Source organism: Schistocerca gregaria, chromosome 10, assembly GCF_023897955.1.
Source record: "Schistocerca gregaria isolate iqSchGreg1 chromosome 10, iqSchGreg1.2, whole genome shotgun sequence".
Classification (NCBI taxonomy): domain Eukaryota; kingdom Metazoa; phylum Arthropoda; class Insecta; order Orthoptera; family Acrididae; genus Schistocerca; species Schistocerca gregaria.
The window spans coordinates 122,358,350-122,371,807 of record NC_064929.1 but is presented as its reverse complement, the minus strand read 5'-3'; the positions used below and the strand labels follow the sequence as shown (position 1 = coordinate 122,371,807).

The following is a 13,458-nucleotide window of genomic DNA, read 5'->3' as shown; positions in this document are numbered from 1 at the left end:
ACACACGTGCTTTTGAATGACATGGGCTTTTTTTAGAACAAAAAATTCACAAAATGTCCGACAGATGGCGTTGGACAGCACAACGTCAGTGACTGCACATGACAATTGTGTATAAAAGGAGCTGTAATGACGGAGGGAATATCCCCTCCCCCACGTGGATCCTCTATGACCTTATTCCTTTACCCCATCCGTTTCTATTCCTCAAACAGATCCGCATACTCTACACCTCCCCCCTGCCTTGATCCCCCTCATCCCCTGGTTGCTCCTCTCCTCTCTAATCCCCGCCCCTGCCACGCCTCCACTGTTGTGTGCCCCCTACCTTTTCCATCTCTACACCCTTCATCTCCTTTCCCAAGGTGTCTTCCAGCAACCCCCCTCCTGGATGATGCCCTCTCTCCCTCCATTTATCCCTCCTATCAACTCTGATCCTCACTCCCCCTCCTTTCCTCTGTTCTTTTCTCAGGCTCCTTCTCCCCCATCCTCTTTTTTCCCCACCTCCCCTCTCTGCCCCCTTCTCTACCCCCGAGTCCTTTTGCAATTCCCTCCCCTGCCTCTTCTCATTCCCTCTAGCATGTGCCCTGCCCCGCCCACCTTTATGAGTCCTCTCCCTCCTTGGTTCCCCCGTTTTCGTTTTTTCCTCTCCTCCCTCCATGTTTTCCCCCTCCTCTAGGTCCCACCCCCCATCTGCCTTTGGCTCGGGAGTGTCATCTTCGTGCCCCCATTTTCGTGCAGTGTTTTACAGTTAGTGTTTTTACAGTGAGTCTTTCGTGTTGTGTCTTTTGGGAAGTGTAGCGGACAGCCATCCTACTGTCGCTGGGTGTGATTTTTTATCTCTTGCGAACAGAACCCAGACTGTCGCCATGTTTTTAATTGTGTGTTTACAATGTTACTTGTCTGATTCCTGTGTATTTTATCAACATTGCCAACCCCTTTTGCTTTCTGTGTTCACATTTTTCCGCCATTTTACGCTTTAAGTCGCCGTTTTATTGCCTGTTTTTCTTATTTGTTTCTTCTTCCTTTTTTTAAAAAAAGTCTTTAGGCTAAACAGCAGGTTACTAAGCTGCTTCCAGCCCCCCTCCCATGGGGGGGGGGAATTGAAAATCAATAAAGAATAAAAAAAAGGAGGGAATAAGATGCGCCAGCAGTCGCAGAGTGTTGACGTTATCTGAAAAGGCGCTTTTAAGGAAGCTGTATTATCAGAATGGGGAATGTGCTAGTTCAGCGTTACGATCCTATCGCCTTCGGAAGGGAATTCGAACGGGTAAACGTCCGTTGACAAATGCAGCTGTGGCGAGAATGATTTCGAAGTTCGAAGCCACGGGTTGTTTAGACGATAGACCCTGTAGTGGCCGACCGCGCTCAAGGCGTAATGCTGCTGAAACAGTTCAGGAAGACATGGAGACTGTAGCGAGTTCGTCTACGGACGGGGAAGTCAGCGCTCGTGCAGTCGCACGTCGCATCCTCGTGAAATTATGGTGGATGCGTTCGACGTCTGTGTCAGACATTCAGAAACGACCCAGCGATTTGCCTTTACACAAACAATGCTCTGTGCTGTAGAAGGACCCACACCATAGCTAGTACGAAAGTCAGGCTGAACTGTTATTATTGACCCGCACTGCGCAAAACGTGGTACACGAAAAGCTTTCTCTTGTCCAGACACCATTTTTATTAGAACTGAAGTGGGCAGACACTGCTGCTACCTAGCGGGAAGCAAGTAATACTCTAGTCTCTGCTCTTTCTAACAATATCTCAGTTAACGTAACAGTTAGGATTTTTTTTTAAAATCAGATGATCCTTTCTGATAAACCCTGTACAAATAGTCGCGTTAACCATAGAACACTTTCGTATTATATAATCCTCATGTCTGGTACTTAAAAGTAAACAGTATTTATGACAAAAGTGAGACTCCAGAATGAGATTTTCACTCTGCAGCGGAGTGTGCGCTGATATGAAACTTCCTGGCAGATTAAAACTGTGTGCCTGACCGAGACTCGAACTCGGGACCTTTGCCTTTCGCGGGCAAGTGCTCTACCAACTGAGCTACCGAAGCACGACTCACGTCCGGTACTCACAAGACTGTCAGAGCCGACCGGAGAGGCCGAGCGGTTCTAGGTGCTACATTCTGGAGCCGCGCAACCGCTCCGGTCGCAGGTTCGAATCCTGCCTCGGGCATGGATGTGTGTGATGTCCTTAGGTTACTTAGGTTTAAGTAGTTACTAAGTTCTAGGGGACTGATGAGCACAGCAGATAAGTCCCATAGTGCTCAGAGCCATTTGAAACTGCCAGTATTTAATTCAGCATTTACTCGAAAACTGTTCATTTGTAACATACAACAGAGGCATATTGTAGGAAAAATAAAAAAAATACACATGTATAAAATCTTAGAAAACGCAATTTGCTCAAAAAAAAGGTAAAATTTACAAATAATGCAAAATAAATACATATCAAACATCATTTTAATACTTCATCGAATTGATATAAAAGATGTTTCTGTTCATCCACGCTAGTAAATAATAACGCGGAACTTTTGCCTTTGACCATAATCAAGAACTTTCTACAGAGTGGAACAACAACAACTATAATAATATAGATTTATTTTTATTTTTGTGCATCTAAAGTGTACTTGTTTATATAAAAGTGCGGAGGTTAGACAATTAACTAATTTTTATTGCCCATAAAAAGTATGTTATATGTTGCAAGGATATAGAGTACACAGTGGACTAACATTGAAACACGCGCAGTCCTGATTATGAGCAAAAGAAACAGAAATCAAAGAGAATCCATCAGCTGCCACTTTCTCTCTCACACATTCCCTTATGTTTCTTTCTCTACAAATGCTGTCGATCCCACGGATGATCCTACCGTTTGGTAAGTCATTTACGTATTTTACCACACAGAGAGCAACTCTAAGAAGCTCGGATAATTCGGGACCAAATATTGCATGAAAATTACGATTGGAAAATTCTATTACTTCCTTAGAAACAGAGGACCTGGATAAGCTTATGGAAACTGAAGCACTGAGAAATAACGCTAGCTACATGAATGAAACAAAGTGGCAGACATCATTCTGAATCGACTTCTGATCTACGAAACTAGACTGGCGGAGCATTGAATGAGTATCTTCAGAGCTGTGGCATAAACACACTCCGTTTCCGTTAGAAACTTGTTCAGCATGGTTTAGGGTGTGGAACTTTGCTGTGAACACAGTTATGAGAAGGTGTAGGCCAATGTTCCTAGCATCTTGTAGCAAGGCTGTTTTGCTTCGAAACTGTCCACTAACATGTTTCAGGGAATGTTGTATGAATTCTCTTGGGCAAGTAGCTGTTTAGTAACGAGGTGTGTGCGAAAAATAATGATACCGATTTTTCGCCAACCAACTTTTGTACCTTTTCTCAAACAACAATCTGCCCCTTCAAAGCAGTTCCCTTCGGCAGCTATACTTCGGCGAATCCATGTTACGTCTTGGTAGCACAGCTGAAAGGCTTTTAACATCTCACTAACACTCTTTTGAATATTCTTCAAAGTCCCAAAATGACATGCTTTTCTGCACTTTTCAGTTTTGGGAAAAGAAGTCACAAGATGAATAGCTGGGTTATGGAACAACAGGAATCCCTTTTAGGGTCAAAAATTCCGTGATGGAAGAGGGTGTGTGACATGGGACTTTACCAAAATGCAGCACCCACATGTCTGCAGTGTCGTGTTTCAATCGATTCGCCCTTTTCCTGGAGCCAAACAGATCTTTATAAAACACTTGGTTCATAGTTTGTTCTGGAGGAATTAATTCCTTATGCACGACACCCATACTGCCAATGAACCAAATCCTGAACTTGGAACATCTCGCTGAGTAAGGTTCGTCTTCAACATGTCCTATGTAGTACGGTGGAGGTCGAAAGGTTGAAAATTTACAGACTGGTCGCACAAGAAAGGGATCCTTTTAAGAGGTATTTGGCAACATAAAATCGTTGAGTCACAGGACATGCTTTTTTGTGTTGAAAGAAGAGTCTAATTCTTTGCAGAAGGCTCTCAGCAAGGTAAGTGGTCTCTAATTAGGTGTGGTTTCCCACAGCCCCAGTGAATTTCCCTTATGGCGCTTTGGGAAAACGTTGGATTTAAACTTTCAGAATCCAGTTTTCTGATTGGGTCAAACTCTTCTGGAGAGGCCGCACATTCTCATCGTGTCTACGTGCAGAGCATGAAGTGTACCACTTGGAGAATTATTTCGTACATTGGGAAAGAGTTGCTCCCTTCTTCCCTTATCTAAGAGTTACTGGTAGTATAATTGGAGATCAGGGTACAAATTATATGCTGGACCTCGTGAAGCAGTTTCCTTACATGTTCTGTGTCCAAAACCGTTTTACTAGTCCTTTCCACCCACAAGTGAGTAGGCATTACTAATGTTTCAACAAAGACAGGGCTAACACTCATTTTTCCCGAGTATATGACGTCATTTTGCCGTCACGCGCAATATCTACGACAGCAGGAACACCTATCGACTATCGAGAGCGTTCGATACAGGCCTCTCACAAGGAATCATGCTCGCATTTCGCATATTAATAAAAAACATGGTTCAAATGGCTCTGAGCACTAGGGGGCTTAACATATGAGGTTATCAGTCCCCTAGAACTTAGCACTACTTAAACCTAACTAACCTAAGGACATCACTCACACACATCCATGCCCGAGGCAGGATTCGAACTTGCGACCGTAGTGCATAGAACCGCTCGGCCACTCTGGCCGGCTATTAATAAAAAACACGTCATTCTTTAAACGAATTCCTATCATTACTATTATAAATAAAGGTCTGGTAAGGATTTATCGACGGTTAACGCCTTCTTATAAGAGTATTCTCTCAGGAGTGAATCGTTATCGTCAATAATTTACGAATTAAGCACGAAACACGCTTGTGTTACGATTTGCAGTATGCCGTTTCAAGGTATTGGAGCCATGAGCACCTAACAGCAACACGTCATTATTATAATTTAAATCAGTTAATAATGCAACAACCATGTAAGGTTCCTAGACATGCTATGATAATCAAGACAGGATTCCACACGTCAGAACGCTAGCGTAATGGATAACGTCGTCCTTTCTGGAGTCGCAAAATGTAAGCTAGCATCTCGCCACACGTAAATACACTGAAACACCAAAGAAACTGGTACAGCTGCCTTATATCGTGTAGGGCCCCGAGAGCACTCAGAAGTGCCGCAAAACGACGTGCCGCGGACTCGACAAATGTCTGAACTGACACTATGAATTCTACAGGGCTGTCCTTAAATCCGTAAGAGTACGAGGGCGTGGAGATCTCTTCTGAACATAACGTTGCAAGGCATCCCAGATATGCTAAATAATATTCGTGTTTGAGACGGCTGGTGGCTGGCGGAAGTGATTAAACTCATCAGAGTGTTCCTGGAGCAACTCTGTAGCAATTCTGGACTTGTAGCGTGTCACATTCTTCTGCTGGAACTGCCAAAGTCCGCCGGAACGCACAATGGACATGAAGAGATTAAGATGATCACACATGATGCTTACAGACGTGTGAGTTTGGGGATGTCCGGATACTTTTGATCACATAGTGAATATACTGTAAATCATTTTCAGTACCATCGAAAACAGTATCGTCTACACAAGCTAGCTTCAAAGAAAGAATCTTATTCTTAAGGTGAGAATTACTTTTGAAAAATATCTCTTCAACGAGATTTACGAATATACACTCCTGGAAATGGAAAAAAGAACACATTGACACCGGTGTGTCAGACCCACCATACTTGCTCCGGACACTGCGAGAGGGCTGTACAAGCAATGATCACACGCACGGCACAGCGGACACACCAGGAACCGCGGTGTTGGCCGTCGAATGGCGCTAGCTGCGCAGCATTTGTGCACCCCCGCCGTCAGTATCAGCCAGTTTGCCGTGGCATACGGAGCTCCATCGCAGTCTTTAACACTGGTAGCATGCCGCGATAGCGTGGACGTGAACCGTATGTGCAGTATAGTGGGCATGCGGGAGGCCGGGTGGACGTACCGCCGAACTGCTCAACACGTGGGGCGTGAGGTCTCCATAGTACATCGATGTTGTCGCCAGTGGTCGGCGGAAGGTGCACGTGCCCGTCGACCTGGGACCGGACCGCAGCGACGCACGGATGCACGCCAAGACCGTAGGATCCTACGCAGTGCCGTAGGGGACCGCACCGCCACTTCCCAGCAAATTAGGGACACTGTTGCTCGGGGTATCGGCGAGGACCATTCGCAACCGTCTCCATGAAGCTGGGCTACGATCCCGCACACCGTTAGGCCGTCTTCCGCTCACGCTCCAACATCCTGCAGCCCGCCTCCAGTGGTGTCGCGACAGGCGTGAATGGAGAGACGAATGGAGACGTGTAGTCTTCAGCGATGAGAGTCGCTTCTTCCTTGGTGCCAATGATGGTCGTATGCGTGTTTGGCGCCGTGCAGGTGAGCGCCACAATCAGGACTGCATACGACCGAGGCACACAGGGCCAACACCCGGCATCATGGTGTGGGGAGCGATCTCCTACACTGGCCGCACACCTCTGGTGATCGTCGAGGGGACACTGAATAGTGCACGGTACATCCAAACCGTCATCGAATCCATCGTTCTACCATTCCTAAACCGGCAAGGGAACTTGCTGTTCCAACAGGACAATGCACGTCCGCATGTATCCCGTGCCACCCAACGTGTTCTAGAAGGTGTAAGTCAAGAAACCTGGCCAGCAAGATCTCCGGATCTGTCCCCCATTGAGCATGTTTGGGACTGGATGAAGCGTCGTCTCACGTGGTCTGCACGTCCAGCTCGAACGCTGGTCCAACTGAGGTGCCAGGTGGAAATGACATGGCAAGCCGTTCCACAGGACTACATCCAGCATCTCTACGATCGTCTCCACGGGAGAATAGCAGCCTGCATTGCTGCGAAAGGTGGATGTACACTGTACTAGTGCCGATATTTTGCATGCTCTGTTGCCTGTGTCTATGTGCCTGTGGTTCTGTCAGTGTGATCATGTGATGTATCTGACCCCAGGAATGTGTCAATAAAGTTTCCCCTTCCTGGGACAATGAATTCACGGTGTTCTTATTTCAATTTCCAGGAGTGTATGTCCTGGCATTATTGTCTACTGCAATGAGACATTTGTTTTAAATATGGCCGCGCAGGGTAGTCGCACGTTCTTAAGCGCCTTGGCTCACTTCGCTCGGGCATTCATGTGCGCGTGTTTAGCGTAAGTTAGTTTATTTTAAGTACTGTGTAATCCTAGGGACCGATGAGCTCAGCAGTTCGGTCCCATAGGAAATTGCCACCAAATACCAAAATTTTTGAAATATGACTTTTAAGCGAATGTTTGTGCACATAATACGGACAAGGGAACCTCCCCATCGCCCCTCCCCCACCCCCAGATTTAGTTACAAGTTGGCACAGTAGATAAGTCTTGAAGAACTGAACATAGATCAATTGGGAAGACAGGAAGAAGTTGTGTGGAACCATGAAAAAAATAACCAAAATATACAAACTGAGTAGTCCATGTGCAGGATATGCAAATTATGGATAATGTCAGTACAGCATTGCCGTGGTCCCGTGGTTAGCGTGGGTAGCTGTGAAGCGAGAGGTCCGTGGTTCAAACCTCCCCAGGTGTGAAACTTTATTTTCTTTATTGTCGCAAAGTTATGATCTGTCCGTTCGCACTTGCCGAATGGCTAAAAAGATTCTTCTACCTTGCCCGATTTAGGTTTTCTTGTGGATGTGATAATCACTCCCAAAAAAGTGAAGAAAACATGAGAGAGTGTCACACAAACTGCAACAAATGAATGCAACAGTTTCACAGTCGCACAGTTTTCCTTGTGCTCTGTCAAAACATATGTTTTTAACGTTTTCAAATTTTTCCGTGTGTACACCATCAAATCCTGCAGATGTCCAAGCAAATCTGAACATGTCCTGGAATTTTGGAGAGCGAAGTTATTTATGTGAGAGTGCGTGAACTTTGATAATTGTCTGAAAATAAAAATAAAACTTTTCGCTCGAGGGAAGACTTGAACTGAGGACTTCTCGTTCCGCAGCTGCTCACGCCAACCACTTTTTTTCCTTTTTTTATCTCCTGCTTACACGGCAGAAGCTCTGTCTATCTTTTTTTGTATTTTTTACCATCTTTTTTTTAGGCTGCCATGGTGCAATATAAGAAATGAAATGTCTTCTTGTGGTTTTTTATTATTTTTTATTTTTTAAATTATTTTTATTTTTTTGTAGCCAAGTATTAAACAGAATTTTTTTAATGGTGCATAAAAGACTATCACTTCATAGTTGAAGGAAAGTTGCTCCGCTGCTCTGCGAGAGACGGGAAATGTGAAAACAGGTCACTGGCGGCCTCTGCTATCCGAAATATTGTATTTGAAGCATTTAACCGTTAATTATGATGTTCAGCATATTTCCAAATATCCTCCTGTAGTCACAATATTGTCTCATTTTAAAGTTTTCAATTTCTATGTACTACTAATAGTCAAGGAAAGTAGCATGCAAATTATGCATAATAAACGATGCTGTGTGGCCCATGACCCACGTTGCAGCGTTGTTTTTTGCTCGTGGATATCTCAGGTTTTGTGGCTAAATGATCTCTAAAAGATCTACACCACAGGGCGTCGTACGGTCTATCACCGACAATCGTTGGCGAAGAAATGTAGTAATTTCTTCTGCATGTCCGCACGTGAACCTATGAAGAAGCGTATCGACCCTTCCGCATGCGTCACAGTTGGGCGATGGATGAAGGCCAATTTTATGTAGCTTTTCATTCGTTGCTACTGTATACCACGGGACCACGGCGCTCCGCATCTTACATTCTCCTTGTTGTTGCCTATCATACTTAAGGACTACTCAGTTTGTATATTTTGCTTTTTTTTCATAGTTCTACACTACTTCTTCCTATTTTCTCGATTGGTCTGTGTTCAGTTTTTCAAGGCCTATCCCCTGTGCCAAACTTATAAGTAAATCTTGTGAGAAAGAAGTTTCCCATCAGAAAAGCACGCACAGACTATACAAACGTAAAAATGTTGCCTGAACAGGTCTCACGTCACGAGAATCAAAACATTTTCGTGTTTGGTCTGCTCGCTCTAGCGTTGTTTGTTTTGTCGTTCACAGGAACCGAGTGCTTACCAGGCACATCCCACTCACGGCTTTTTGGTCCAGAAGTGACCACCAGCGAAGACACTTTTGGAAGAGGTGACGAGGCGACTTGGGATAACTGCTGTGCGGTCACTACCTCAGGAACGAAGAATGTGAACCGCCCCACACTGGGAAAAGTGTGTTCGAATGGACAAAACTGAGGTGGCCCACAACTCACTCACATCGCTTCAGACTGGACCGCTTCACCTCTCTCCAGGTTCCCGTGGGGACCATGAGACTAAAATCGTGTCTCTTATAGAGACCTCTTGCGTCTATGTGGATCATTACTGCACAGAGGTTGGACAAAATAACCCGATTACACGCCTTGTCATAGATATATTGTTCTATGTACATTTATCAGTTGTGTATTTGTCAGATTGTTTGTGTTCATATATTTAACTATTTATAAACACTCTATTCAAATATAATAAACATGTTTGTTTGTGTTGTGATATTTTCTATTTATACACAACCTCTAGAGATATGACAATAAATAATTGATACATATGTACCATACGTTATGTATAAAATAAATTATTAAAATTACCCACTAAATCATTAACCCATTATTATTTATACACATATTTTTGTTTGGGTTGTTATATTTAACTGTTTATAAACAGCCTCTTGAGACATGACAATAAATAAATGACACATATGTACCATATATTATGTATAAAATATGTTATTAAAATTACCCACAAAATCACTAAGCCATTACTATTTATACTCATATTTTTTTGTGTTGTTATATTTAACTATTTATACACAGACGCCTGAGACATGACAATAAATCATTGGCAGATATGTACCATTCGTTGTCTATAAAATAAATTATTAATTGTACCCAGAAAGTTACTAAGACATTTTTATTTTTGCTCAACCTCTTCAGATACGCTAAAAATCATTGATACATATGTTCTGTATTTATTTGTTACACAAAATCATTAAACGTACCCAGTAAGTCACTAAGCAATTGCTTTGTGTAATTAATTTTATTGACCATCCAAATGATCATGTGCAGAAGTGTGTCACTGTACACAAAATTGTATGATTTCAATGTGAAATTAATACCTACCTTCCCGTTCAAATTAAAACAGCTAGATTTTGCTTTCGTTTATCGGTTCTTCCAATACTGCAATTGGCCTGTTTTAGCTAGAATGCAAACCAATTGGTTGTGCACTAAGGTCACTAATATTTTGTTGTTGTTATACACGTTAGTCTTATTGCTTACCCAAGTTTATGCAACTGACCAACATATATAACCATCTGGGAGATATTAAGGCTTCGATATGGAGTGCACAACCGCTTCATAAAATAAAAAAAAAAGCTTTAAAATGTTTTTTCCTTAGAGAATGGTTTTCTCATTTTTTATACTTCTCTGAAGCAATCACATTAAAAAGCTGCCTAATTTTACCGTTATTTTATTTCTCAGAAATTCCAAAATATGTTGTTTCCTTGTTTCCATAGCTTTTAAAACATCTGCAATTCGTAACCCTTTTCAGGTCTCAGATTTTGAAGAAAATACACTTTTCAATGAACGGTTTTAAAACACAGTGTTAAAAACAAACGAGAACTGTGTATTCAAATAGGAATAGTCAGTCGCATCTTTTCTAAGGATTATGTATATACAATGTATTAGTAGTTGCCAATTACGATGTGTACAATCCATTCACTTACGTTAGGAGACGGTATCAAAGTCTATATTTCACCATAGACTACAAAACACTTTCATAAAAACCAAAACGCCTTTTCCAGTGCCTAGGGTTTCGGTAGAACCTTCAGTGGGTAGAATGGTTATAGAGCGTTTGGAATAAAATATGGATAAATATGAGGCCATCGTAAATAAAGGTCTACCTTACTGCGTTGTTCTTACATTTGTGTTCTAGGTTCACTGCCTGTTTCGTCCTTACTTATAGCATTGCTTTCTCCGTAGAACAACAAGCATTTTACTGTTTCGTACTGATTTTTAATAAACTACCTATATAATTATCCAGTCTTTTCTCACTCTGTTGAAATGTTCCCCCTACACTAGACATGCTGGCCCTTTTTTCTCCCTGATACAGCAAACTTTTCATCTGTTACATTGTCTAAGTGACCTGGGAGAATACACGTACTTACTTTTCTCAGTAATTTTATTTCATTTCCACGGAATTTTTGTGAAAACCGTCAAAGACCGTGAAAGGTAGTTACGTTATGAGAATTACCAGTTTTGCGAGTGATGTTTTCCACGGCAAACACCTCTCCTGAATACATTTATAAAGAAGATCCTATTGATTCTAGTGTTTATATTATAACCAAGTAGTCAGTACACGTGGGCAAGAATTAGGTGTCAAGAGTTCGGGGAAGGAGACGTATGTGCTGTTGTAACACCCCAGTGCTGTTGCTGTCACTTGGAACTAAGGAAAGTATTTCACGAGTTTTCTCGCATTGCAGAAAGTAGGATGTGGTATTTAGGGAACATTTCCTATTCTGGCTAGTTAACTGTTGCAAGTAGCATTCCTTGGCTATTACGTGCTGTTGTTTTAAATAATGAAGAATGTACATGAACTCAGGAAAGAATCACAACAGCCTCCATCCCTTTTTCTTTCGGAGCACTGAACAAAACATCTGAAGAGTTAACTACATGGAAGTAAGCTGTCTTGTCTAAGGCACGAATTTCATGAGCTTGGTGTTTGGTATTCACATTACATTAACATTGATCGGTATTGCAGTCTTGTTATTACTTTTTTAATTTCACTGAATTCCGCAAGTTTTATTTTAGTAACGCCAAAAGCAGCGTCATTTCTCTAAGCTCATTTCACAGAAAGGTAATTGTTTTGCAACAGCATATTTGTCAGTTCTCACACAGGTAAGCCAAGTAATGTAGTAGATCGAAAAAAGTAAACATTATTTCTGCACTTCGAGAACAATGAATGTTTTCAGATTACATTCAGTGAATCAATAATTGTTTCGAGATACATCCTGTGGCAGTGCCGTTTCTATTGGAAATCTAAGTACTGAAATTCTTACATATTATAAACATGGAGGAACGTATGTACACTACTGGCCATTAAAATTGCTACACCACGTAGAAGTGCAGAGGATAAACAAGTATTCATTGGACAAATATATTATACTAGAACTGATATGTGATTGCATTTTCACGCAATTTGGGTGCATAGATCCTCAGAAATCAGTACCCAGAACAACCACCTCTGACCGTCATAACGGCCTTGATACGCCTTGGCATTGAGTCAGACAGAGCTTGGATGGCGTGTACAGGTACAGCTGCCCGTGCAGCTTCAACACGATACCACAGTTCATCAAGAGTAGTGACTGGCGTATTGTGACGAGCCAATTGCTCGGCCACCATTGATCAGAAGTTATCAATTGGTGAGAGATCTGGAGAATGTGCTGGCCAAGACAGCAGTCGAACATTTTGTGTATCCAGAAAGGCCCGTACAGGACCTGCAACATGTGGTCGTGCATTATCCTGCTGAAACGTAGGGTTTCGCAGGGATCGAATGAAGAGTGGAGCCACGGGTCGTAACACGTCTGAAATGTAACGTCCACTGTTCAGGGTGCCATCAATGCGAACAAGAGGTGACCGAGACGTGTAACCAAGGGCACCCCATACCATCACGCCGGGTGATACGCCAGTATGGCGATGACGAATACTCGCTTCCAATGAGTGTTCACCGCGATGTCTCCAAACAGCGACCATCATGATGCTGTAAACAGAACCTGGATTCATCCGAAAAAATGACGTTTTGCCATTCGTGCACCCAGGTTCGTCGTTCAGTACACCATCGCAGGCGCTCCTGTCTGTGATGCAGCGTCAATGGTAACCGCAGCCATTATCTCCGAGCTGATAGTCCATGCTGCTGCAAACGTCGTCGAACTGTTCGTGCAGATGGTTGTTGTCTTGCAAACGTCCCCCTCTGTTGACTCAGGGATCGAGACGTGGCTGCACGATCCGTTACAGCCATGCGGATAAGATGCCTGTCATCTCGACTGCTAGTGATACGAGGCCGTTGGGATCCAGCACGGCGTTCCGTGAACCCACCGACTCCATATTCTGCTAACAGTCATTGGATCTCGAAAAACGCGAGCAGCACTGCCGCGATACAATAAACGGTAATCGCGATAGGCTACAATCCGACCTTTATCAAAGTCGGCAACATGATGGTAAACATTTCTCCTCCTTACACGAGGCATCACAACAACGTTTCACCGAACAACGCCGGTCAACTGCTGTTTGTGTATTAGAAATCGGTTGGAAACTTTCCTCATGTCATCACGTTGTAGGTGTCTCCACC

The 13,458-nt window shown here is 43.0% G+C and overlaps 1 protein-coding gene across 3 annotated transcripts in view; it reads left to right on the top strand.

Annotated features, from left to right (window-relative positions):
• Positions 1-10,011, top strand: part of LOC126293467 (uncharacterized) — a 203,385-nt gene extending 193,374 nt beyond the window's left edge. For all 3 annotated transcript variants that reach the window (XM_049986710.1, XM_049986709.1, XM_049986711.1), the window contains exon 6: positions 9,134-10,011. In XM_049986710.1, the coding sequence (XP_049842667.1) occupies positions 9,134-9,218 (85 nt within the window). In that variant the 3' untranslated portion in view covers positions 9,219-10,011. The remainder of the gene's footprint in view (positions 1-9,133) is intronic.
• The last annotated feature ends 3,447 nt before the right edge of the window (positions 10,012-13,458 follow it).